The sequence below is a fragment of the Lagenorhynchus albirostris genome, chromosome 1 (assembly GCF_949774975.1).
Source record: "Lagenorhynchus albirostris chromosome 1, mLagAlb1.1, whole genome shotgun sequence".
In the NCBI taxonomy this organism is placed as follows: Eukaryota; Metazoa; Chordata; class Mammalia; order Artiodactyla; family Delphinidae; genus Lagenorhynchus; species Lagenorhynchus albirostris.
Genome location: NC_083095.1, coordinates 176426816 through 176454407, shown reverse-complemented (window position 1 = coordinate 176454407; position 27592 = coordinate 176426816). Strand labels below are relative to the sequence as shown.

Sequence of the window (27592 nt, the reverse complement as noted above, 5' to 3'; positions counted from 1 at the left end):
TATCCTCTACCTGGTATAGAATCACTAAGAAAAAGGTTCAGAACAAGGTTAATGAACAACTGCTTCCCAAAGCCCAGAAAGCTTTCCTCTGGTCATTTCCAGTTCCAGGGTGTGCTACCACTAAACAGAAATCAGAAAAATGCTACCACATTCAACTAAATTAATTAGACTAAATAGAATAAATCAAGTATAACTGAAAACAGCAAAATTTAAACCAACTTACGATAAAAAATATTAAAGTATCACTTTTGAACAGGTACTGATGTTCTTATGAACACTGAATCCTATTTTTGACCCAGATGAAAGAAAAATACTGCAAAAATAAAGTATTATTCTCTATGTGTGTTTTATCCCTTTCATAATAGCAAAATCACACATTTGAAATAAAGAGGATCAAAATTACAATACCTGTCCTCCCTCTTAAGGTATGCACTATTTAGATTATTGTTCATATTAGACGACTGGCTTGAAAATGTTTTAATGCTATCCAATAAGTATACTTTTGCTAGATTATGAGTTTTTAACTATTTAAAAATTTTTTAAGTTGTTAGTGTATTAAACTTGAGTCTCATAGTAATATTCTAAAAGCCATGATTAAATTCAGCAGTTTCCTATTATCCAGCAAAAGATCTTAGAACATGAGGCATAATTATACAAATGTCAGTTGTTTCAAGCCTATTATACTACAACCTCTAACAAATTCAAGGAAAGCCATATGTTTTTTTAAGTAATATACTGCTGGTGATAGAAATGCTGTAATAGACACAATTTCAAATTCTAAGAAATAAAATGAACTGTTTGTATTCCTGCTTTAGCTATTGCCCAAAGCAGATGCGGTGCCCCTTGCAAATGGAATAGTTGAAATTTTTGCTGATAATAAAGTTGTTTGTAATTGATAGTAAAATATATTCCAAGTGTCTTGGTTTAATTTTAGTGCTGGTATGCTTTAGTAACTTCCAATTGTTATATATGCATTGAATAATGTGACATTCTTAAAAATACCAGATTTATTCAAAATATTTACTATCAAAGTTGGGCTTTGAAATAAATATTTTATTTTGATTCGTTTTTAACCAAAACTAATCCTGTGCTGCAGGCAGAAAAGTGAACTTAATTCTTTTAGATAAATAGCCTACTTAATTTCCATGCTAATAGAAACTTAAAATTATTCCATGACTTGCAATAATGTGGGGGAAATTAACTCATTTAAAGGCAGTTCTCATGATGTTTCATCCTCCCCCTTAAATACATATCTTCTAGGCATATTTCTTTCTCATTTACAATAAGTTCTGCCCAAAAGATAAATAGTTTACAGAGGGAGCAAATATTTAGTGCTGGGTAAGTTTGCAAACAGTACGTGATAATTTCCACTACTGCTCTGTCAAGCCAGTAATTATCTGGTGGGGGGAGGGGGCAGTCAAGAAATGAAAGGAACTGGTCATTAAAGTTATTACAATACTTCAGAAAACATTAAACATATGATAAACATTTCTTACAAGGCAGTCGTTGAATAATTAGAATAAGCAGTCAGAAGAATTCTGTTGCTGAAAATAGTTACACATTATGTTCATCCAACTGAAGATTAGTGCATTAAAAAAAAAAGTTAAGAAAAAATCTTTTATGTTCCAGTTCAGCTGCACTTGATTCAAGTGTTGCTCATAGAGGTTTGTGTTGTTATAAATTAAACATGCTGCTGCCTTAGCAGCCAAAGGTACTAGGAAAAATGTTCATGTCACAGAATAAATAGAGAGTCTCTTTCGAGCAAAAAGTTATCTCACACCAATCCGGGAGGTCATCCACTCTAGACCTTGGCATAACCTGAAACAAAAAAAGTATTTTCAAAATGAAAAACTTTATACTTAAAAATTGAAAGTATACTTATTATTTTTAAGTCTTAACGCAAAAGTCGGTTCTACAATAATTATTCATACATTTAACTGCCAACATTCAGGTAACACTATAATAAGTAGACTTTCTAAGTGTAAGATTATCTAAACAAAATGATACTAATCAGTTGAGAATTGTGGGAAACTGCTTTAGTCTCATCTTGAAGATACAGCTTTGGGGGTTTTGCCATTAAGACTATAACTATCCCACCCCCGCCTTAAGATTAACTAAACTGGGGGCGCGGGGTTCGGGGGTTTCTGCTCCCACTGGTGAGGTGTGCCTGGAATGGTGGATGTCGAACTGCGTGCTTGGTGGCTTGGTGAATGGATGCGGGAGAAAATGGTGGCCGCGTGGCTGAATGACCAGCCGGAGGTCTCCCACGCTGCAGCCAGCTTGCCCAGATCAGGCCTCTGCTGATCCTGATGTGATGCCGCCTCCCTGTTCCTCCTCCTTGGAAACTTGTGCAAAGAGCTACAGCCATTCCATGGCCAGAAGATGGAGGCACCAAGATTTGCACGCAGTATACATTTTTACACTGACACTTCTCTGTCTGGCTTGATTCCCTCTTTTTTTTTTTTTTTTTTGCGGTATGTGGGCCGCTCACTGTTGTGGCCTCTCCCGTTGCAGAGCACAGGCTCCAGATGCGCAGGCTCAGTGGCCATGGCTCACGGGCCTAAATGCTCCGCGGCACGTGGGATCTTCCTGGACCGGGGCACGAACCTGTGTCCCCTGCATCGGCAGGCAGACTCTCAACCACTGTGCCACCAGGGAAGCCCCTCCCCTTTTTTTAAATTTTAATTTTACTGAAGTATAGTTGATTTACAATCTTGTGTTACTTTCTTCCGTACAGCAAAGTGACCCAGATATATACATATATATAAATGTTTTCATATTCTTTTCCACCATGGTCTGTCACAGAATATTGAATATATAATAGTTCCCTGTGCTATATACAGTAGGACCTTGTCGTTTATCCATCCTATATATATCCATCCTATATATATTAGTTTGCCTCTGCTAACCCCAAACTCTCATTCCCTCCCTCCCAACCTTGGCAGCCACAAGTCTATTCTCTATATCTGTGAGTCTATTTTTGTTTTGTAGATATGTTGATTTGTATTGTATTTTAGATTCTACATATTAGTGATATCATATGATATTTGTCTTTCTCTGTCTGACTTACTTCTCTTAGTATGATAATCTCTAGGTCCATCCATGTTGCTACAAAGGGCATTATTTCATTCTTTTTAATGGCTGAGTACTATTCCATTCTTTTTAATGGCTGAGTACTATGTACCACATCTTTTTGTCCATGCATCTGTCGATGGACATTTAGGTTGTTTCCATGTCTTGGCTATTGTAATGTTTCCCTTTTTTGAACCATCAGACTGTGAATTCATCAGACTGTGAATACAGATGATATCTTATTCATTTTGATGCTCCCAGAACCCAGAGCTAGCACTGAGTATTTATGTTTAATATTAAGATTTATTAATCAATAAATGCTTATTTATGGAAAAAAAATATTAACTAACCTGAAACCACTATAGAAAGATGGCAGGAATTTCACCCTACTCTCCTAAATGCTAAAGAATGGAGTGCTTATGGCCTAGTCTTAAAAGTACAGATCAAAAAAGTCAACATACAGCTATTATATTACAAGCTATTTCTAGTATGAGAAATAATTAGAAGGTCAGTTTGATTTGAAGATAAATAAGTTCCTAGAGGGCTTCCCTGGTGGCGCAGTGGTTGAGAGTCCGCCTGCCGATGCAGGGGACACGGGTTCGTGTCCCGGTCCGGGAAGATCCCACATGCCACGGAGCGGCTGGGCCCGTGAGCCATGGCCGCTGGGCCTGCGTGTCCGGAGCCTGTGCTCCGCAACGGGAGAGGCCACAACAGTGAGAGGCACGTGTACCGCAAAAAAAAAAAAAAAAGTTCCTAGAAATAAACTGGGTAAACCATATATAACACACTGGGTTCTCCTTGGCCTACTATGTCCAAACTCAAATTCTTAGGAAAGGAGGAATACATTAGAATGGCGTTTATCTTAAATGTTTGTTGTTTAGAAGCATGCCTCCAAAAATGACTCCTGATAATAAAGAAGACGCACTCTTGTGGAAAGCTGGGAGTTTAGGCTTAATTAAGCCCTTGCAGAAAACGTGAAACTTTTTTGAAGCTTCCTCTTTCATTCAGGTGACATTACAGTTTTTTCCCAGTTAGTGAATGATAAAAGCAAGAAATGAACAACTGAAAATCTAGACTGTGAAAACTTAATTCAAAAGTTTGTTCTTGCCCTTTTTTGGTGAAACATTCCATTTACACGAAATGTTACAAAAAATTTGTCAGTAACTTTGTTAAATTGTAATTTAACAATAGTAATTGACTAAAATTATTCCAACCTTGTAAGCCTGAGACACAATATAAAAACTATCTTTAAAAACAAAAATGGAACAGATTCAGAGAAGAAAGAAAGTTGGCCTAAAAAAGTTGCAAGAAATTTGAAAGAAGTCATACGTCCGCTCACACTGATGAGTACTTACCCTTCTCCTGTTAAAGCACAGCAGGACTGAATGTGCCATGGATGATCCTTAATTGAACTGAGGGTGAGGTATTTAGAGATTTCAGCTGCTGTCATACACCCTTTCATATCCTGTTTATTGGCGAAGATAAGGACTGCAGCTTTCCGTAAATCCTGCAATCAACATGAAATATTTCTAATATGTGAAATATCACAATTCAAATTAAAGTAATGAAGCAGGAGGATAAAATATGCCCTACTGAACAATTATTATGAAATCTTTCTTCTTTAAAATAATCAGGCACTACTATGGAATATAAAAATTTTGTTGAAATAAAAATAAATGACCTCAAATAACCATGATTTAATGATTTACTCTAACAAAGACAGATTAATATAAACTAGATATTAAAAATTATTTTTCTACTATTGGGCCAAATGGGTCAAACTAAAAGTAAAATAAACCTGAATCTGAAATAATGACTTAAAACTATACGAGCACTATTCTAATAGGCAAGTATAGTATACACTGCCAAATACTACAGAATTTCTCCAAAATTTAAAGGAGAGTACTGAAGGTAAGGGCTGGGCAATACTTACTACTTAAAGTCTTTGTACAACCTAAGTTCAGTGATTAATGTTCACTGCAGAATTGTTTATACTATCAAAACATTAGAAGTAACTTAAATGTTCATTAATAGAAGAACAGATCAAGTGTGGTATCTTCTTACAGTGAAATACTATGTAGTTGTTAAAAGGAATGAACTAAAGTTGTACATACTGCAGTGGATAAATCACAGTATTGTGCAAAAACCCTCCAAAACCAAGTTACAAAAAGATTACACACACACACACACACACACACAGACACAATACCATCATATAAAGTTTTATGAACATGAAATATAATATTCTGTAGAACTGACAAGTACATAAAAATGTAGCAAAAAGATCAAGATACGCACAGAAATAATAATCACTACTTTTAGGATGGTGGAATTCTTTTAGGATTCTCTGAGAAACAAGGGAAGGAAATCAGATTGAAGAGGTCTCATAAGATAATTAATATCTTATGTTGACTAGTGGGTGCATGAATGTGTTTTATTATCTAAGTCTTTCATATATATGAACTATTTAGAATTAAGTGATCCCAAATTATTCACTAAAGAATTTTCAGTTATTATAAACTGTAGGGAGGAAAAAAACCTTAAATTTTCCTTTCTCTTGCCTCAATTTATCAGACTTTCAAAGGCATGACTAAGTAGTTTTAACCTAGAAAAATATTTTCAGTAATGGTATTAGTCTCCAAATTAATGTGTTTGGTTTTCTTAAGTTTGAAAAAGTATTAAAAACTTTTGACCTCATGACTTTCATCAATTTGATATATAAAACTTTGTTAATGATGAAATAATCAACAGCAGAGGACATTAATCTTTGTGAAAAAGCTAAACCAGTGTACAGATACCTTACTCCATTTGTTTTACGTTTGCTTTTCAAAATTTACCTCGTGAGCCAACATTCTATATAATTCTTCTTTCGTAATAGCTAGTCGTTCCCTGTCAATGCTGTCAACCACAAGAATGATGAACTAGAAGACAAGTAAAAAGAAAGAAAATTAAATGGGATGTTGAAGTTTTCTGCAAAACTACTCTAAGTGCTAGAAGTACTTTCTATTATGACATCATCACTATAAAATGGTCCACTGCTTTTTCATCATAAAGAGTTTATATTATACTGAATCACATCAAGCAGTAAAATCCAAATGTTAATAAGAAAAATAACTCACAACTTCAACAAATAAAAACCATGCTGGAAAAGGTGATGTTTGAATATACAATATGCCCTAATATGTACTAAGATTTATTTTAAAATGCAGGTAAAAAAAGTAATTTTTAAAAAGAATGTCACAGTAATTTATTCTTTCACTAAAACTTAAAAGTACTCTGTAGTGGGCTTCCCTGGTGGCGCAGTGGTTGGGAGTCCCCCTGCCGACGCAGGGGACGCGGGTTCGTGCCCCGGTCTGGGAGGGTCCCACATGCCGCGGAGCGGCTCGTCTCGTGAGCCATGGCCGCTGGGCCTGCGTGTCCGGAGCCTGTGCTCTGCAATGGGAGAGGCCACAACAGTGAGAGGCCCGGGTACCGCAAAAAAAAAAAAAAAAAAAAAGCATCTTTGATAAGAAAAATAAGAAGATACAATGAGAAAGGGCCCCTAAATTGAACATTTTATGCAGAAGAAAAAGTTAAGAAATGAGATTAAATGGTTTTGAGGGTTATAGAAGAGGAGTGAGTAAACAGACAGGAAGGGTAGAATCAGATTGTTCAAATGACTACAATTAGGGAAAGAGACAACTAGAGTAACCTGAATATAAACTAACAAGGACTTAGAAAGAGATACAAGGAAAGAAAATAGAGGGGATAAATATAAGAAACATGGAAAAGTCAGAATAGACAGAATATGGGGAAGTAACTCTGTAAGTTAATGAGAGGAAGATGTCAGAAATTAGTCAACAACTGTAACTTGCTGTATTAAAAGGGAGACATTTCAGCTTTTGGATGATGCCTCCATGCAAAGAATTTAAGAAGCGAGATAAGTAGGGTGAACAAAGTGGTCGGAGAAACACCACATAGATTAGATCCCTACCTGGAATCTAAGACTGCAAATGCTATGTGCCATGCTGGTGTGCTACATGAAAGGTCAAAGGATCTTTGTAGTAATTTTGATATTCTTGTAGAAATAGTTTATAAGAACATTTCATATAAATGGCATCACTAACAATGTATGTCTTTCTGGACCCATGTGAAATCTTCTAGAGTGTTGACAATTTCAAAAAACTACCATTTAGTAATGCTATCAATATACAGGGATCAGTTAGAACCAACTTTGACCTATTCACCAAAGATAACTGGTCTTTTCACACTTGGGGTTAACTCTGAGCTCTGAAAAAATAACAACAGTTATGCTAAAATGTTGTTCTTCCCTCACTCTCTAACACATTTTAGTTTCAGAACGTTATTTTACTGTAGGAATATATATTAAACTAACCTATAACCATAAATATTAGCTTACCAACCTATCCTCCCCCGCAAATAGAAAAAAAATTAAGTGCTGCCACAGCTGCTGCTTATCTATGATAGGCCATCTGGTTTGACCAGTCATACACTGCACTGGAATATATACACACATACACATAGGCTATTACAATGTAAATCTAGAGAATACATGTTTTTTATTTTAAAAGGCAACTTATTCACCAAAAATTCCTTGCATCAACACTTCCACCTCCTCCGCAATCCCCCTCAAAAAAAAAAAAAAACCCTCAAATTTTAAGAGGTTTCATTATAGAAAAAGTAATTGGTTTGGTACCTCTTTGTAAAGAAAAATTATGGATGCAATTGTGCATTAGTATTCCTGAAGATAAACCTCTCTCAATAGCACTGCATGGTTTAAAAAAAAAATCTGAGAAGAAATAAAAACAGATATAGAAGATATTCCAGATTTGTTCCCCAGGTTGACTCCAATGATGAAAATAAGTGACAAAGAATGCTAGGGGGATGGCTTGCAAATCATTTGCTTTTTAACTATAATCTCACCAAAAATTTGAATGTGCAATTCATGTTATTTGAAAATCCTATATTAAATTATGCTTAAAATATTTTATTTCTCCTCTAACTAACTAGGGCCTCTTATAAAGTTGGGAAAGGTTATATAATTTATCTTAGTGTCTGCTTTCTCCAACAATGGAGATATTATAGTATTGCCCTGAGGATGAATTGAGAGAGCCTGACAACAGTAAGCACTCCACTAATAATAGCTCCCATTACTCTTCTGACTTGCCTTTTTTCTTTTATTTGAAAACCTCAAATTCCTTACAAAAGACAATCTTATTAAAAGGGAACTGTCACTATGCCTTATGTACAGCCTATCTGTCTTCTGGGTTTACCCCTTAGTTCTTTTCATTCAAATTCGGAAGTAACTTTAGTATACCTCTGTGTTTGAGTAATACGTGTTCCAGGATGATCGCAGTGACTCTTGACCACCAATATCCCACATAAGAAAATGAGTGTTCTTCACAACTATTTCTTCAACATTGCTTCCTATGGTTGGAGATGTATGAACCACTTCATTCATTAAGCTGTTAAAAGACAGACACCATAAAAACTCTTGTAAATCTTGAAAACCTGAAGCAAGTTTTATCTCTGTGTTTTTATACGAATCAACCTTCCTTACCTGCACCAATGATGGTAATCACTAGCAACAAAACTAGAACCTTGGAGAACATTTGTGCAGACAAATACCTAGACAAAGAACAACTCCTGAAGAAAGGCAGTTTTTTGTTCTTTTAATGGAATAAACTACAGGCTTGATCTGGACAGAAAGGAACTGTGTGGTGTGAGTTTGCATTTTCGTGGCCAAAATGCCAATAACCCCATGCCCTGTTATCGGTTAGAGCAGAACCAATCCCCCATCCTGAAAGAGCAAGTTTCCAGGGGACTGTGTCATCAACACTTGCAAAGTAGTAACCACTGAATAGTAGGCTATCATTTTAAAGACTGTCTATGTGAGAAAAGACACTTAGCTCAACCATAAAAATCAGTGCATGCCTATTAACGAAAACTACAGTCTATGGGCAAATGAAAAGTTATTTAGAACACTGATGCTCATATCACATGTATTATCATACTCATTGGTTAAGCTACATTAATTAATTCAACAAATACATATTTGCCCATAACATGTCAGTACTATGTTGGAAGAAGTCTGCAACTCTCCCTTGGGTTTAATATATGTATTTTTGAAGCTGTGTGCAAAATTATTTCAACAATGATGACAGGTTTCTGAAATGTTCATTTCTAATGTCCAAAGGCTGTGTCATATTAAATTACATAATGGCCAATGAATGAATGTTTTAAAGAAAAACGAGTAGTTATTCAACTCTGAAACAACAAGCCATAAGTTTGTGGCTTTTTAGCAGAGTAGCTGAAAAAAACATTAAGCACTGCTTAAGTGAAGTACTTCTGGAGAGCTGCCAGCTGATGTACTTAAGATGAGGTGGGAAGAGATGAGAAGCACACAATGGAGCACTGTATTTCATAATTATTTGTTAAATGCCTGGGACACAGATCCATTTCCACTGTTTAACAAGGATCATTTCATTGGCACTGAAAGGATAATGGGAGGTTGTCTGACAAGTGGCTGCTAAAAAATTTCCTTAAAGTATTAATGTATTTCTCTGAAAGTCTCAAGCCTCTCCCTGTTGCAAGCTACCAAAGCAGTATTTTCAGGGGCGATCTTCATTTCTTTTGATTTGACAAGTCTGGGTATGTTAAAGAATTCCAGAACTATTAGTCAGGAGAGTAGCAATAGCTTCCTAGATCGATATCAGTCTATTTTACATGGACTTCAGAGGGGGAAGAACTAAGCACAATGTACTTTATTCCTTCCTTCCAGCACTAGAATGTGTGCTTCATTTATTTTTAGTTTAATATTAATTCTTTCTTTCAAGGCTGGAAAAAGATGAGTGTTTTTGACTGTAGCAAACATACGGCAGTTTACCTTACTCACTTTTTAATAAATTTTGTGTTTGGCAAAACACAAAACCATGTGTTTAAGTTTTCCCATTATATTATAATGGTATCTCATTCTTATTAATGATACAAAATTAGCTCCAATAACAAAAATAATAAAAACTGTTTAAATAAACACCCATACTTACAATTGATAAAGAATGGTGGTTTTCCCTGCGTTATCCAGTCCCACTATAATTACTTTGTGTTCTACAAAAAGAAAGCAAACCATAAGCATTTAACACTGCTGCATACTTCAATTACATGCTTTCAACAATGATTATTAGTTAGCCCTCTAATGAGAATCATTCACTGGATATTTACTCCTGGAATAAGATACCAGAAATAAAGAGAACTTCATGATGTCAAGGCTACTTGCTTTCAGTGAGGCAATCTATTAGGACGTTCTCTATCCATCTCTTATAAAAGAATGAGGGAGATGGCTAAGAGGGAGGCACAAGAGAACTTTGTCACTTTTGCTGAATTTGGGGGTAAAAACCCAAATACTAAACTTGATGAGACATTATGACTTAAAATGTAAGTAAAAATAAAAGTGTTTTACACACCTGCTTGCCCTCTCTACCAATCACATTATCTTTTTATCAAGTTGTTTTTACAGCCAGACGTTTTCCTACGTAAATGTACCAAGATTTTTTCTTTTCACTTTAAAATACAATTGAAAACATAAAACTAAAGAGTCTTCCCTGTCAATAATAAGACACATAATTTCAACCAGTTTTCATTCCTTCCATTAATTTACAGACAAATAAGCAATTACTTAGTCTTCAAGACTTTTTCAATCTGGGTTTTATAACTCTTTTGAGCAGATACTGTTTTCCCTCTTTGTATAGAACAAAAACCTCTTCAGTTCCCTCCTCTGGTGCCATCGGCTAAAAGTATCATTTCTTTCATAAGGATTTTTAAGGCCCATCTAATTATTCTGTTACTTGGTAGATATTTTGAAACATCCTTAGAACTCACAGGTCATCTTTTCTAGATTTTAAACTATACAGAATATATTGAAGATTCCTTTTCCCCAGGACAGAATGCTTAAAAAGTTACTAGTGAAACTCGGCAGGGTATGCAAGGAAGTCACCATAAGAACCTCTGCACATGATCAACTGATTTGTAGTGAATCTGACACATTTCATACCAGATCCCTGCTGCTCTTGTTAACCTCTGATGAATATCAAAATTCTGATTATACATCTAATCAAATATCAGCTGATATTCCTAAAGTATCAATATTACATCAGTCAAAAAGAGGAGCCATAGTTCACAGACAAGTTCTTATATGACAAACCATCTTTCTACCTTCTCATGACCTGCATGCTCTAGGCACTGTCTATATTAATGCAGGACAAATGACATGGTCCTCTGGAAGGGCTGTTTTCACTATGGCAGGAGCTACTTTGTTAAAAAATAAATAAAACTTGTTTGCTTATTATAACTCAGTATCATTCTCTCTTTCTGACTCTTTTGATTTGTATCCCCTAATTTCTAATGGAGCCAATCGAAGTGTTGCCCTGTTTCTGTCCCTTACAGTGTGAGAATGAGAGCAGTCCTACCAGTGGAGGAACAAACATTCTAAATTTTGGTGAAATTTTGGTGACAGCTGGAAACTCCACCCACCCACGATCTGGAGACCACGTGGTCCCAGTGGCTTGAGAAGGAAGCCACTAGTATAAAGGTAATCTCAACCTGGGTGCAGATACTCCTGCTGGGAGGAGGGAATGGAAAGATAGTACCAGGTAGTACCATCATTGTTGAACTCAAGTGAACACCAGGGCCTGCCCCTGGCTTCACATTTGTATTATAATGATGATCACAGTACTGAAGGCCTGTGATGGTAAAACTCATAAATAATGCATCATTTTGAAAGATTGGTCCCCCATTTAAACTAAGTCAGGAATGACAAACCCTGAATGTAGATAGAGTATGAATTTCATTAAAGTTTCAAATGTTTGATTAACTTCAGGTTTTTTAAGGTGACTTTTCCTCCTCATTGATAGGCAAGTCTAGGAATTAAGACAAAACACAAAATTTCAACTCTGTCTTATGATGAAGTATGTATATCTATCCTTCAGGTAAACTGAGACCTATCTTCTGATGTTAAAATTGAGTTTATATAAAAAAGTAACAGTAAAGGAACAGCTAAGTGCTTAAAAGCATGAAATAAACAGAAGTTTATTTTAAATCTTTTCTTTGAAAACTGTCTTTAACATTATCTATACAATAAGAGTAAAGTCAAGTTCAAAGAGCATTTACTAAAAAACCAAGTACAAAATAAAAGCTATTTGTACTCTATGCACAACTGTAATTCTTCCTTCTTTTTTCAAATGCCTCTGTTGTACTTAGCTGCTACTTGAGTATGTCAGTGACCAAAGACTTCATTCAGTTCACAAATGTTTTTAAAGTTTTTACCTATTCAAGGAACAATGAGAAAAATACGGAAAGTGACACATATTCTCTTGTTATTGAAAATAAAATTAATGTTGCTTTAAATGTCTCCAAGTGGTATCTAGATTAATTAAGTATAAAGTTTCTTGAAGGTATTATTGAATCACAGTGCTCTATCAAATGTTCACATCAATACATACCAAAAGCATAACTATGATCACACAGTAGTGCATATTACTTGATGTTAAAAGGGGGCCCTCATGCTTGAAAAACATGACACAGGGGTGCTTGTTCTGTACTGCTGTCTTTCTGGTTGGGCATAATCAACAGGCCATATACAAATCTTATCTTATGTACTGAAACACAAAAGATCAACTAAGCTATGTAACTGTCAGAGTGATTTCCTATAGAGTAGCTTTGATAAAAACAATTTCCTTTGCCTGTCATAATTAACTAAAGCAGATGTGGAAAGATGGTTTTATTATGTATTTATCTAATAGGTTAAAAAAAAAACTTTCAAAATATATCAGTTATGGTTCAAGTCAGTCTCAAATTAAGGTGAGAAAGGCTTTATGCCAAAGGTCAAATTGTGAATTGCTGCCACTGAGAAAAACATGAAACGTTTTAACATCATTTTTATTTACAGAGCAGGAAGCAGAGATTTCCATTTCACTAAAATTGAAATTTCTAAAGTTATGAGGAGAAAATTATACAATTGTATACTTTTACAACTTCAACTGCTCTTCAATATGTATATCTAAGCCATATATTCTTAATTTCCAACTCTTCAAATTACTCTCCATGAAAACAAAATATTTAGTTGACGGACTGAAACAGTTATTTCTCAGTTAACCTTAAAGAGGGCAAACTATAACATGGATAATACTAAATTCTTTATTTAGAATGGACTTCACAAATGTAATTATAGAAAATTTATTTTTTCCCAATGTTTACCAATAGCATTATTAAAAAATATATGATGTTAGAGTAATAGGCTGACCATGCTTAGGGGTAGGAATGTGCGTGTTGGGGGCGGGGTGTGTACAATTTAAGATGATTTGTGGATAGCTAAATAATTTTGGGTTAAGCATTACCATAAGAATCAGAGTTATAAGGAATCCAAATGTTTTAAAAGTGTCTGCACACCACGAGATGGTCACTTTGGGCATCTTATTTCACGAGAAATCTCTTCCAGGAGACCAAGCTGCACCTCTCCTCATAACAAAGGTGTGAGAAGAGTATTTCCAGTGTTACTAATGATGCATCTCCAGAGCCCAACACAAAGCAAGTTTATTTACATCAAATGAAGGAATGCTCATCACAGAGCTTTTGTTTAATTTTGACCAAGTGTTTACACATAAGTTTCTCTATTGGCTTGGCTTTGGTGTTTATTCTCTTGGATTTCCTTAAAAGCCGGCTTTACTTTTCTTTTCTTTTCTTTTTTTTTTTTTTAGGGAAGGCATAAAGACATGCCTTTACAGGATGAAGCTTCAAAGCAAATTAGTAAGCTCACTTGCTTGTAGACAAATACAGGTTAAATGGCTAACAAGAAAAATGATGAAAAAGGAACTTGAAAAAAAATAAGTAAAAGAAAAACAACAAGAAAAAAAAGTTTCTCCCTTTACCCAATTAAAAAAATTTTTTTTATAAACTCAGTTTGTAGTTTTAGTACAGATACCAAACAAATAGAATTTGTAGTTTTAGTACAGAATACCAAACAATGAAAACAGACTCACATGAGAAAAGCATTAGAGAAGCACTAAATATTGGCAGTGTTAATAAACTGTGAAATAATATGTTAACATTTATTTTATCATGTTAAAATTGGATATTGTTAAAATATATGACAAAATGACTAACTTTTAATTTTGAGATATAAGATAGCCACCCAAATATCATGAAATAGGGATTGCTACCTTCTAGATACATAATACCTGCACTAAAATTGTTATATAATGAGGACAAGCCCTATGTGAACACAGAGTATGTAAACAACTATATAACTAAACAAATAAAAATGCCCTATGCCAAATCTGGTGACTTAAAATTTGAAATACTGCCTTTACAGAAAATAAGTTTGCATTATTGCAATAGGTAGGTAGTAAAATGTCAGAGGATGTGATGTCACAACCTGAGACCTGAAGTCCTGGACAGCAACGAGGAGCAGTCTGCCTCTTGGAGAGAACAAAAAGAAAGAAAAAGGAGAGCTATAAAAAACTCTGTCTTATATTATACTTATTATAGAATCATAAAATACCATAGCTTAGAAGAGACTGCAGAACGTGAGATCTACTCCTTCTCTCCCACTTCTTCATCAACAAATGTGTTACCTATATGGCAACTTTGAGGAACCCAGGTCTCCAAAAATGCACAAAACTACTGACCTGGGCCACCTTGCATATTTTACAGATAAAGAAATTACAGGCCTATGAAGTTAAAAAAAAAAAAAATCAACCCAAGATGCTATTTTCAGCAAAAATACACTTCAGGAATGAAGGGAAAAAAAGACATTTTCAGATAAAAGAAAACTAAGAGAATTCATTTACCTGCAAAACCACACTACAAAAATGGTAGAGTTCTTCCGCTTGAAAGGAAATTCACAAGATGGAAATTCAAAACTTGAAAAATAGTAATGTGGGTAAATATAAGAGAAAATTTTACCCTCTCTTAAAACTTTAAAGAACATGTGATTGTCTATGGCAAAAATTATAACACTGTATTGTGCAGTTTATAACATATGTAGATACAATACAAATAACATGTAAGCTGTATGGTTATAAACGACAAGGGAGGAGAGTATGCAATTACATATACAGTTTCAAGGTTCTTACACTTTACAAGTGTTACATTATTAACTCTAAGTAGACTGCAAAAAGGTAAGAACGCATGTTGCGATCCCTAGAAGAACCATAAAAATAATGTGAAAAGGAATTGCTTAAAAAGTCAATAAATAAATTAAAATAGAATTCTTAAAAAATTTAACAGTCAACCCAAAAGAAAGTGGGAAAGGAAGAATAGAGTAATAACAAAACAAACACAGATGGGACAAACAGAAAACAAATGGTAAAACAGTATACCTTAATATTTCACCATGCCATAAATCTAAGCACACTAATAAATCGGATAAACATTCCAATTAAAAGGGAGAGAATTTCACACTAGACAAAATAAACAAGATCCCAACATATGCTCTCTATAAGAGATGCACATAAAGATATAAAATATCTAAACAAAATTAACAACCACCTTAAGCTAATAAACATTTATAGAACATTGCAGACAAATGCAGAATGCACATTCTTTTCAAGCGCAAATGGTATATGCACCAAAACAGACCATTTAGATGAACTATAGAAAGTCTCAATAAATTTGGGGGGAAGAAAAAAAGGAAAGCTTACAGAGCATGTTTCTGACCACAATGGAATTAAATTTGGAACCAAAAATAATCTATCAAGAAAAACAAGTATGTGGAAACTATAACAACACTCATAAATAAGCCATAGTTCAAAGAAGAAATTAAAAAGAAACAATTTTTAAAATGTTTCCAACTGAATGAAATACAATATATTAAAATCTATGGAATAAAGCTAAGGCAGTACTTAAGAGGAACATTTACAGCCAGCTGTTTATATATGAAAGGAAAAAGAAACAAAAACAATGATGTTTATATATGAAAGGAAAAAGGAACAGAAACAATGACACCCAGCTAACCCTTAAGAAGGTGGGGGGAGGGGAGTAAAGCAAACTCAAAGTAAGCAGATGGAAGGAAATAAACAACAAGAATTAGTAAATTAGAAAACAGAGAAAATTAAAATCTTTTCTCTGAAAAGATTAACAAAACAAAAATGGGACTGACACCACCTTTAAAATTTACCATGAAGTCACTGCAAGAGAAGAGAAAGTCTAGAGATAAGAATCATCTGAGTTTCAACAGAGACTCCAAAGTAATTCACTGGTAAAGAAAAGTCTTCAGTAAATTATACTGGGACAAGCAGATATCCACGTAAAAAAATAATGAAGCCCAACCCCTATTCACATCATAACCTCAAAATAATCTGAGATGGCTCACAGACCTAAGCATAAAAGCTAAAGCTTCTAGATGAAAGGAACAGGACACAGAAAGTAACAGCCATTAAAGAAAAATAATATAGAGAGAAATTGAGACTTCACCAAAACCAAAAACTTCCACTCAGCAAAAATCGCTATTAATAAAATGAATAGGGAAGCCACAGGCTGGGGGTGGGGATGGGGGTATATTCACAAAACATATCTGACAAAAGACTCAATTCCGGGATATAGAAATAATTATAAAGAATAACTTTTTTGACCCCCCCCCCAAAAAAACACTGGCAAAGGATTTGAACATTTTGCAAAGGAAGATACACAAATGGCCAATTAGCACATGAAGAAGTGTTTAACACCCAAAAATCATCACAGAAATGCAAATTAAAACCAAAATGAGATAATAACAGTACACATCCAACAGAATAGCTAAAATTAAAATACTGGCAACGAAAAAAAAAAAATACTGGCAACGAAGCCTCAAATGTTGCTGGTGAAAGTATAAAAATGGTATAACCACTTTAGAAAACAATCTAACAGTTTCACAATATTATAACTCATCATGATGCAAATGAATAGACAACTGTGGTATATTCATGCATGGAATTACTTATAACAGATCTATGGGGAAAGCTTCCAATGTGAAGGGCTAATATAAAAATAAATAGAAACAAACAAACAAAAAAACTAAGACACTTAGAAGACATAGCATTATGAAGCAACGCCACAAGAATAAAACAATGTAGCAAATAAAAAGTTTTTATAAATTAGAATTATGATAGCTGAAAATAGTCAATAGGATTGGAAGACAAAGGAAATATCCCAGGACTCCAAAAAAAAGAGCCAGAAAAATGGAAAAGGATAATTGATAATCAATTTAGTGCCATATGACCAATAATATTTCCAGAAAAGTAGAGGAAGAAATCCTAAATTTAAGAAAGGAAGGGAGGGAGGGAGGGAGGGAGGGAGGGAGGGAGGGAGGGAGGGATGAAGGAAGGAAAGAATTCCTACAATGGAAAAAGGTGCAACTTTGTGTTGAAAAGGTCCAATGAATGAAGACACAACAAGGCACACCTCTTTCAAATTTAAAAATACCAGGGATAAATGGAAAATTCTAATATCTACTACAAAGAGAGGGAAAAAAATCAGAAAAGAATGATACTGGTCTTAACAACAACACTGGAAGCTGGAGGACAATGACAGTACCTTCAAAATTCTGAAAGAAACGTTTTCAACTTAACTATATCCAGCCCAATTATAAATCAAAAGTGAGGACAGACCAATATATCTTCAGATATTTGGAATCACACAAAAAAATGACCACTTTGGGCAACTTTTCAGGAAATTTCTGAAGGATGTACTTCATCAAAGTAAGAGTAAAGCAAGAAAAACGTTAAGTTCTAATAAGACAGAAAAGCAAAGGAAATTCCTAGAATGATAGATAGCAAGGACAAGTCCAGAACAGCTGTGTGGCGGGCACAGAGGAAAAACAGGTCCAATTTGGAGCAGGATGGAATACTGAGAGGGCGGGTAGGAAGGATAAATCATCTGATAGTTGTGATGTGTGTAAACTGTACAGAGAGCTTTTGGATGGCACAAAATGACTTAGCCAAATGTACAAAGAAAACTAAGGCAATGAGATATGATTATTTACTCTAGGGGGGAAAAAGCTGTAGAAAAAAGGGAAACATAATTACAGCACATTGTGGCTCAGTAGTAACAAAACTTTATAGTCACAAAAATGAAAAGATAGAGTGTGGATTAAGCCAAAATATTATACTGGGATAACAAATATAATGTTATATGTTGATTTATATCTCAATTCTTAAAAAAAAAATTACAGTGTTTAAAATTTCCACATACGTATATTATCCAGAAATGTGGAAGTATATGCTGGGAAAAAAGTTAAGAGATTAAAGACATCTGACGAACACACATCATTTTCAGACTTTATTTAGCATTATGTAACTTTTAAAAAAGAATATGTATGTGTTACTTCAATATAAACTTTTTATGTTTGAAAAACAAAACAAAAAATTGAACAAAAGCTTTTGTAATGAGGATACAACAGCGAATAAGACAAAGTTCATGCCTCAAGAAGTTTATTTCTATTGAAACAGACAACAAGTAAACAAATAAACTTATCATATGATTACAGGTAGTGATAAACGTTACTCAGAAAAACAAAGGGTTAAAACATAGCGACTGAATGTTGGGGAGGTAAGAGTGGTCAGGGGAGGAAAGGGCTCTCTGAGGAGTGACATTTGATCAGAAGTCTGAACCATTTGAAGGTATGAATAAAGTGGGTTCTGGAAAACAGGGAGCAGACAGTGGTAAGTTTAAGTTTGGTGTGTTTGAAACTAGCAAAAAGAACAGAATTAAGAGCAGAATACTAACAGGAGACATCAGATGTAAGCCATCAGAAGTGAAGAACAATAACGATGACATACAAATTGGATATCAGGGCTCAAAATGATACCATGAAATTCACCAATGAGAAAGAAATGATGAGATAATGAAATTAAGTTAAAATGTCATTGTTTTTGGTTCTGAAAATGAACTACAATTAAAATCATATTCCATTCATTCTTAAGTCTGGATAAAACAAGAAATAACTGACAGAAAAAGAACAAGGTCTATGAAAGTTTAAAAAGAAGTTTAAAAAACAGGAACGCTCAACTTCTGAGGTGAATCTAAAGATAGATATACACGTATGTATTTTATATAGGCATAACCTCATTTTATTGCACTTCGCAGATATTTCGTTTTATACAAATTGAAGGTTTGTGGCAACCCTGCGCTATCAGATGATAGTTAGCAATTTTTAGCAATAAAGTATTTTTAAATTAAGATATGTACATTGTTTTTTAGACATAATGCTATTGCACATTTAATAGACTGCAGTATAGCCTAAACATAACGTTTATATGCACTGGGAAACCAAAAGAAATTGTGTGACTTGTTTTATTGCAATATTCGCTTTATTTTGGTAGTCTGGAACCGAACCCACAATATCTCTGAGGTATGCCTGTACAACACACATAAACAAACACAAAGATATATACAATAATGTCTAAAAAAATAATCAGATTTGAAATTATTTCCTTCAATTGATAAGTGCATTGAAGTAATCAGTCTTCTAGCTTAAAATCAAGCAATACAAAATCACAGAGACTAAGAACGTAGTTTGTAACAGCTTTATTTAGAGGATACATGCTTTTAGTATACTTATTCCCAGAAAGGTATCAAATTTATAAGAAGATGCTTGGTGTTCTAAAATACTACAGGGAAAAATGTTGGAAGAAAGATAAGGGAAAGGAGTATTTAAGGTAATATAAGCCGTAGTCAACTCTGCCTGTACATTTGAGTCATCTTAGCATTGATGCCCACGGCGCTCCACCCCATTCTGATTTAACTGCTCTGAGGTGGGGCATTGGGCATACTATGCGACCAAGACTGAGTGATTAGATGTGTCACTCTAATCACTGGATTAGATGTGTCACAGTGGTAAAAATGGAAAATGCTGAGATTGTCAGGTGATACATATAGAAAGTAAAAATACAGGACTAGTATCAATCTGATCACATTATTCCCCTGCTTTAAAACAACATACATGACCAAACTCTAATGGCTCGGCTCCCATGGCTTGCAGTTCAACATCTTAGTCTACACACAAGGCCCTCTGTGATCTGGTTCTCCTAGCTACCTCTCCAACCTCATCTCCTCTAACTCCCCCACAGGCAAACTAAAATACAGCCAAACTAAACTATTTTCAGCTTCCCTCAATGCACCAAACTATTTCATTCCTCTCCCATTTGCGTATTAGTCCTTCTGCCTAGAATAACATAGCATGCCTTGTAAACACCTACTTATCGCTAAAGTCCAAGTATACCTTTTTTTGTAAAGTCTTCCAGGAATCACCTGAGAAAAAATTAATCACTTCCTTCTTGTTGACCATCACCATGCTTTTATACATACCTGTGAAATAATTTACCATGCTACATCTTTTTTTTCCCCAATCTGTATCATTTACTGATTCTTGAGTACTTTGAGAGCAAGTTATATGTAACTTTTCTGTATTTTAACCTTTGCGTATCTTAGGCCTAACTCTGATGACTGGCTAATGGCCTATGACTAAATGTTAGTTGCATGAATAAATGGGAATAAAATGACAGAATAACCACTATGTAGTTCTAAATTTTCAATAAGGAAGTTAAAGGGAAAGAAAAATTCTAAACAGTATTGGGGATTTAAGAGGACTAAACAATTGTGTGACTACAAAAGTAGCCCATGAATGTCTTTCATCATCTGCCGAATTTTCCCTCTACATCCTTCATTCCCTTCTAGTCTGATTAAGAAAGCCTAAAAAAAACACCAAAAACAAAAAGATACACAACAGTAATAAAACAGAGAGGAGAGAAAAGGGAATGGGACAAGTTACACAGGGAGAACCAACGACTTTGGTAATGTTTTATTTCTTAAACTATGGGAAAAGATAAGCAGGTGATTATTAATCTTTATACTTTTAAACATGTCTTAAAAAGCTGCTTTACATAGTAAATTCATGTAACAAGGATTAGAAAATATAAACTACTGAAAAAAATGTATTAAATTTATGGATAATATCTATATGGAAAAAAATGTATGGAGTTAAATTCTGGCCACTTTGAAATCACTTGATAAGTGCTATCTGCAGTAATTTCGTTTATACACACACATGTATATGCGTATACGTGTATATGCGTATGCATATATCTATCTTTATTAACTTGTAACCTTGAAAAAGGCTATTTTAGTATTCTTATCGACCTACGGAACAAGTGACTAAAACCATTTCATTCTGTTCATAACTTCTTAAATCCAAAGAAAAAATACCGCATTAGCAGTAACAAATTGGTATCATCATAAAACACTGGCTTTTATTACGCCCGGGTATTAAATGCAAAATGAAACTATTTGAGTTTTAAAACTGGTTTCAGTTACTGAGAAAACACTCTGTTAAAAGAATGCCTAAAACTTTACCTATTCCCGGCCCTTTTTATCTGGGTATTTTCTCTCTTCAGAAGCCATCACATCTCATTCACTCTGACTCAGAACAGGTTTTACAACTTCTTGGCCCTTTGGACTTGCAACTTTTAGACGTCTCAGAACCAGTTCTAGACTAATTACGGATACGCAATAGCCTACATAGAACCAAAAGCATTTCGTTTTCCAACATCGAAGAAAGGAATGAAGGGTTTAAGACGAAGATTTCCAGAAACTGGTGTATCTCAATAGGACAACTCATTCCCGAGTCCTGGAAAGCAGGCGAAATCAGAGAGAACGTGAAGGCGCACTGGCTTAAAGAGCAGGGCGCAAAACAAAGCATCATTAGTAATTAAAAAAAAAAAAGTTGATTGCTTTCTGGGTGGACACTTATCCTGGGGCAAGACTTAGGATGCTTAATAGAGATGGAAAAGGCCCTCCAAGTGCCTCCGGGTATCATTAGGTGCTTTCCGCTTTCCTTCTCTAAAATCCCCAAATTCTTGGTTTGGATCCAGGGACACCAAATGCCCCCTCTTCTGACATTCCATTTCTCCCAACCATCACATTGCACCTTCTTCCAGCCTAAAATAGTGAGTTTCTACCCACCTCCTCGACTAAGTCACTTCTCTGAGTCTCAGAACGTTTGTGTCCACCTAGAAACCTGTCTCCCCTCGGCTGTCCCCTTCGGCGGCTAGACCTCTGCCTCGGATTCGAGCCGTTGCGCAGCTCCATCCTTCTCACCTTGGTTACAGAAGAGGCTCCACAGTTTAGCGAAGATCAGCCCCATCATGAGCACCTGGGCGGGCCACGGGGTTCCCTCAGCAGCAGGTGCCGCTGCGCCGGGCCCCCCACCGCGGCGCTGGCCGTGGGGAACCAAGGAGAAGCAGACTGGGACCACGCGGCGACAGCACTGGTTGGCGGAGAAGCCGCGATCGGCCGCTCAGCTACCCGTCAGAAAACGCCGTGCCAAGTCCCTGCCCGAGAGTCCTTTGTTCGAGTCCACTGAGCCCAACGCCGACCCGTAGTCCCTTCGGTCTGAACCCACCTACCCACCAGAGCCTCAACCAGCCTCAAGCCCCGCCTCCGCTCCGCCTCCCCTCCGGATCCCAGGACCACCCATCTCCGGAAGGACGGGGCCGGAAGTCGGCGCGCTTACGTCAGCCCAGTTCTTCGAAATGGCGTTTCCTCAGTTTTACTTCCGGTGGGTGAGTTCCGAGCTGCCAGAGGGGTGGAAGGTGGGGGTGTGCGTGGGAATCGCGGAGTTTCCCAGGGTGAGCATCTCGTCCTCCTGTTTAGAAGCGGTTGCTGGTTCCCATTCTTGAGTTTCTGCTGTCTAGCAGGTGCATCCCTGGCCCGTAAACCTGGAGACAGACTGCAGTTACTCTGAGTAGCCGCCGTTTGGTGCACGGAAGTGGGGGGTGTTTTTTTCTCAACTCTCACCCAGTTCAGGCTGGCGAGCAGGCTTGGGGTTCTGCCGTGATTCTTAGTTCTGGATAGAATTGATTGCGAGACGATCCATGGAATGCCAGTAGCCACAGTTCAGCTATGTGATTAACTTAAGGTCCCCCAATTTTGCTGTTTTCGGTATTTTCTTGGATTCCTCAGTCCACAAAATAAGAAAACGTATTTTGTGAAGTGTTGATTGGAAATAACTTCCTTTAATTAAAATGGAGTCCTAGGAATCGCTCTTTCCAGTTCAACAAAATAGAAGAAAAAGCTACAAAGTGCAAAACAAACTGAAATTTCAACGAAAAAATTTGAACAACTAGGGAATTTAAAAATGCATATATATAATATTCTTTAGTAAGAACTATTGTAAACTAATTTCAGAAAATTCTTGGAATAACTGGCTGCACCTGGAATTGAATTCAATTTATTACTCAGTTAACTAAGAAGTCTGCATATATATAAGACAATTTGCTACGTAATAGTTTCGTTTCCATTTTCTTTTCCGTGGTTAGGGTTTAACAAACTTAAAAGCTTCACAGACTAGGATGGAACCTAACAAATTCTCCTGAAACCAGTTGAAGGAGAGATATTAATTGAAAAGACTATGGACGTAAGTCAAGTGGTAGATTTGAACCCTGGCAGCGTGGCCTTTTAACACCCCAATATCGTTACCTGTACAAGTAAAAGTGTATGACTTATGATGTCCTCCCAGTGTTACGGTTCAAAGACCCTTTAAGACTTATACGCAAGGTAGTGTGCTTCAACATTCTGATACTAAACATTCTGATACTAAAGGCAAGTATGTACTAAGCCTATGAAAATTAACATTCACGGCCATGAATTGGCCCATATATTTATGGGCCAATTATATGTATTATATATATAAGTTTATATTTAATGATTTTGTGTTTGTGTAAATAGAGGCTCAAAGGGACATTTCTAGTCCTAGTTTCAAGAAAAAAAAAGTCAAACAACTAGGGAATGAAAAAACTTAAAAAACTACGTATATCTAATATTCCTCAGAAGGAACTATTACAAACTATAGATAAAACTTGGAAGAACTGGCTACAGCTGGAATTGAATTCAATTTATTACTCAATTAACTAAGAACATTGCGTGCACGCATGGAATGTTCACTGTGTCTTTAGAATTCTCCATGAGTCTTTTCATGTTTCTGATTATCTTCTGATACCTTTTTGTTCTGGACTATCTTTTCAAGGATATTTGTATAGCAAATAGTTTTGAGAAATTTAGCATCTCTCTCTGGGGCAGAGGACGGATTTATTGGCTGATAATGATAATAAAGACAATGTCTCCCACCGGAAAAAGGATGAGAAGGTTTGCTAGCAGCATTTTCAGAAAAGATTAAGGATAGGGTAGAGGGAAGCTCGTGGGTGGGGCCGTGAGCTGAGTGGGTTTAGTCACTCTACCCCATGGCTCATGGGAAGGTGTGAGACTAGGGCCAAAATCGGCCCCAACAGGGCCCTCCTTGAGCTTCAGGGAGGTGAGTTCCCAGAGGGGAGGTGGGGGGAAAGATCAGAGTTTGCTAAACAGGGCTCCTCTCAAGGAACCCAGCTCACTGAGTCTACAGGCATCAGCTGGCCACTGTTGCTTTGCTCTACAGGAGTCAGGGCTTCGGGAACCAGCACAAATGTTGTTACTCTGGCTGCTGCTATTGCTGTGATTAATAAACTGTTCTTTGTCTCTGGCCCAGGAGTCTCATATCTTCTGCCAGTGTCTATGATACTGTGGTAGGCTGACTTGTTTTCTAACAAATAAGGAAAACTGTAGACCCTTCACAGTTCTTGACAGTTTCAGTGACGAAGATGGAATACTGACACAACATGGCTTCCTGGAACAGGAAATACAAGAGCCTCTCCACAGTCCATTTAGTTCACTTAACATGATTTGAGGGAAGTCCTTGGATTTAATAACAGCCATATTGTTCAATCCAGCAATAAATAATCCTCCACTCCATTCTCTGTCACTGAGGAGGAATTAGGGAGATGGCTGCAGGCTGAGTACTGGGAGGCAGGTTCATGACTTGATTCTTGTTATCTCTTCTTGGGGTGAGGGCTAGAGGGTCGATCTGATGGTCAGCCTCACACCCATCCTATGATAACAATCAATGCTAAGATCCACCGTGGGTTAGAGGAAAGTTCTGATCCTTTTCATACAACAATTACAGAGACACTCACCAATGCTAAATGCAAAAAGAGGGAAATTTATGTCTGCTGTGGGCAGAAATCTTGCAAATCTATAGAACTTTGGCTGGTTAGCTTGGGAGATAAGGGGAAGGCACACATATTTGTTAAGGAGGGATGGGAATAGCTTGGCCCTCTTACAGCTCAACTTCTTCTGAATTCTATCAAGCCAATCTTATATCCTTTCAGAGATGACAGTAAAAAGTCAGAGTTTTCTTGAAGTGGGTTTTGACCGTAAAGGCACTCTGGCCCTCTTAGTGAAAGTTCCTGAGATAGAGAAAAGCACATGGGAAATCACAGGTGAAGCACTGTGTAACATTTGGGCACTTATTGCCCTGCGTTGCATCTATAGTCTCCCCTGTACTGGCCCCCACAGGCTGAAAGATGGGGACATAATGGGTCTTTATAAGTTTTATGAAAATCCTCTTGTCCCTCTTGCTCCTGACTGATTCTTCCAGATGAAAAGTTTGGGTGAAAGTAAAGTATCATTGGAAAGAAATATCAATAGTTTTAGTTCCTGGAATGGGACACATTTATTTTGTGGCAATGGAAGGATAGAAAAAACAAGCACCTGGGGAGGGAGCACCTTAAACACTGGGAAGTACAGGGAAATGAAGGGACATTAATATTCTTTTGTCTTTTAGAACAGCTCCAAGACTCTTCCTCACAGAGGAAAATGCCTTAGTGCAACTCTCCCAAACTATTGCAAGATCCTTGAATTTAACTGACTCCTGGGTTGCTATCTGATACACAGCTTTGATTGCAGTTTGATTGCTGTTCTCTTAATCGTACTTCTCTGTATTGGAAATAGCAGCAAATGGCCCCAGCTTCTTCACCTCCCATGTGTATCTTTAAAATTCCATTTTAGCTCCTTTTTATTTTTGAGTCACTGGCTACAACTCTTTTCTGTTTTATTTTATGGTTCACTTTAGGTTTTAGAGTATAAACCTTAGCTTATTACACGTATTAGTTTCTTATGACTTCTATTACAAATTATTACTTGGTGGCTTAAAACAAATATATTCTCTCATGAAATGTGAAATATTTCATTGAGCTAAAGTCAAAGTGTTGGCAGGGTTACACTCCCTCCAGAAGCTCTAGAAGGGAATTTGCTTCTTTCCTCTTCCAGTTCCTGGTGGCTGCTGACATTCCTTGACTTATGACCATGTCACTCCCATCTTTTGCCTCCCTGGTAATACTGCATTCCCTTTTTCTATGTCACATCTCCCTCTGCCTCTTTCTTTTTTTCTGGCTGTGCCACACAGGATCTTAGTTCCCTGAACAGGGATCAAACCCTTGCCCCCTACAGTGGAAGCGTGGAGTCTTAACCACTGGACCGCCAGGGAAGTCCCCCTCTGCCTCTTTCTTATAAGGACACTTGTGACGCCCAGATTATCTCAGATAATCTCCTCATATCAAAATCCTTAATCACATGTGCTGAGTCTTTGCCATAAAAGGTAATGAATGTTCACAGGCTCTAGAGTTTAAGACTTTTATCTTTGGGGGCCATTATCCAGCCTACATCACAGACTGCTTTCAAGTGGTATTATAACAGGTCACATATAGAATAAGAACTTTACAATGTTATATTTCCATTTCTCCCAATTGGCTTTTGTGCTATTATTGTTATACATTTTACTTTCACCTATGTTCTAAATCCTTCATCACATTGTTACTGATTTTTCTTTAAACAATTACCTTTGAGGATTTAAATAAGAAAAATATCTTTATGTATACTCACATAGTTTCCATTTTTAGTGCTCTTCAATTCTTTGACAGATCTAGATTTGCAACTGGTATCATTCTCCTTCTGGTTGAAAGACTTCCTTCAATATTTATTTAGTGCAGGTATGCTGTTGATTAATTCTTTCAGCTTTTGCGTGTCTGACAGATTGTCTGTTTCACCTCGTTTTCTGAAAGATAATTATTCTGGCTAAAGAATTCTAGATTAACCATTTTTTTCTTTCAGTACTTTAATAATGTTGCGCTGTCGTCTCCAGTATTGCATTTTAAAATTTTTGAGGGAATTTCCTTGCAGTCCAGTGGTTAGGACTCTGTGCTCTCACTGCTAGGGCTTGGGTCCAGTCCCTGGTCTGGGAACTAAGATCGCATAAGACGTGGGGAAGGGCCAAAAAAGTAAATAAATAAAGTTTTGAAACATTTATATATTGTAACATAATTGCCACTGTGGCAATATTTAGCACCTCTATCATGTTATATAATCATAATATTATTGTCTGTATTCATTATACTGTGCATTAGATCTCTATGGCTTATCTACTACTAAGTTTGTACCCTTAAACAACATCAAACTATTCCCCTATCCTCTGGTAACCATGATTTTACTGTTTCTTTAAAAGTTTGACTTTTTTAGATTCTATATGTAAATGATACCATACAATACTTGTCTTTGTCTATCTGGCTTATCTCACTTAGCATAACGTTGTCTTGTACTGTTTCGGAAAAAAACTCTGTGGTCATCT

The 27592-nt window shown here is 36.2% G+C and overlaps 2 protein-coding genes across 2 annotated transcripts in view; one reads left to right on the top strand and one right to left on the bottom strand.

Annotated features, from left to right (window-relative positions):
* Positions 1 to 1597: 1597 nt before the first annotated feature.
* Positions 1598 to 22466, bottom strand: ARL5B (ADP ribosylation factor like GTPase 5B). The gene is made up of 6 exons (XM_060121243.1): positions 22198 to 22466; positions 10119 to 10179; positions 8390 to 8537; positions 5910 to 5993; positions 4428 to 4579; positions 1598 to 1818 (listed from the first exon to the last, which is right to left on the bottom strand). Exons 1-6 carry the CDS (start codon positions 22244 to 22246, stop codon positions 1770 to 1772), a joined length of 543 nt encoding a protein of 180 aa, XP_059977226.1. The 5' UTR covers positions 22247 to 22466; the 3' UTR covers positions 1598 to 1769.
* A 151-nt stretch (positions 22467 to 22617) lies between these two features.
* Positions 22618 to 27592, top strand: part of CCDC7 (coiled-coil domain containing 7) — a 291607-nt gene continuing 286632 nt past the window's right edge. Inside the window, exon 1 of the mRNA XM_060161178.1 lies at positions 22618 to 22661. Within this exon, the coding sequence (XP_060017161.1) occupies positions 22632 to 22661 (30 nt within the window). The 5' untranslated portion in view covers positions 22618 to 22631. The remainder of the gene's footprint in view (positions 22662 to 27592) is intronic.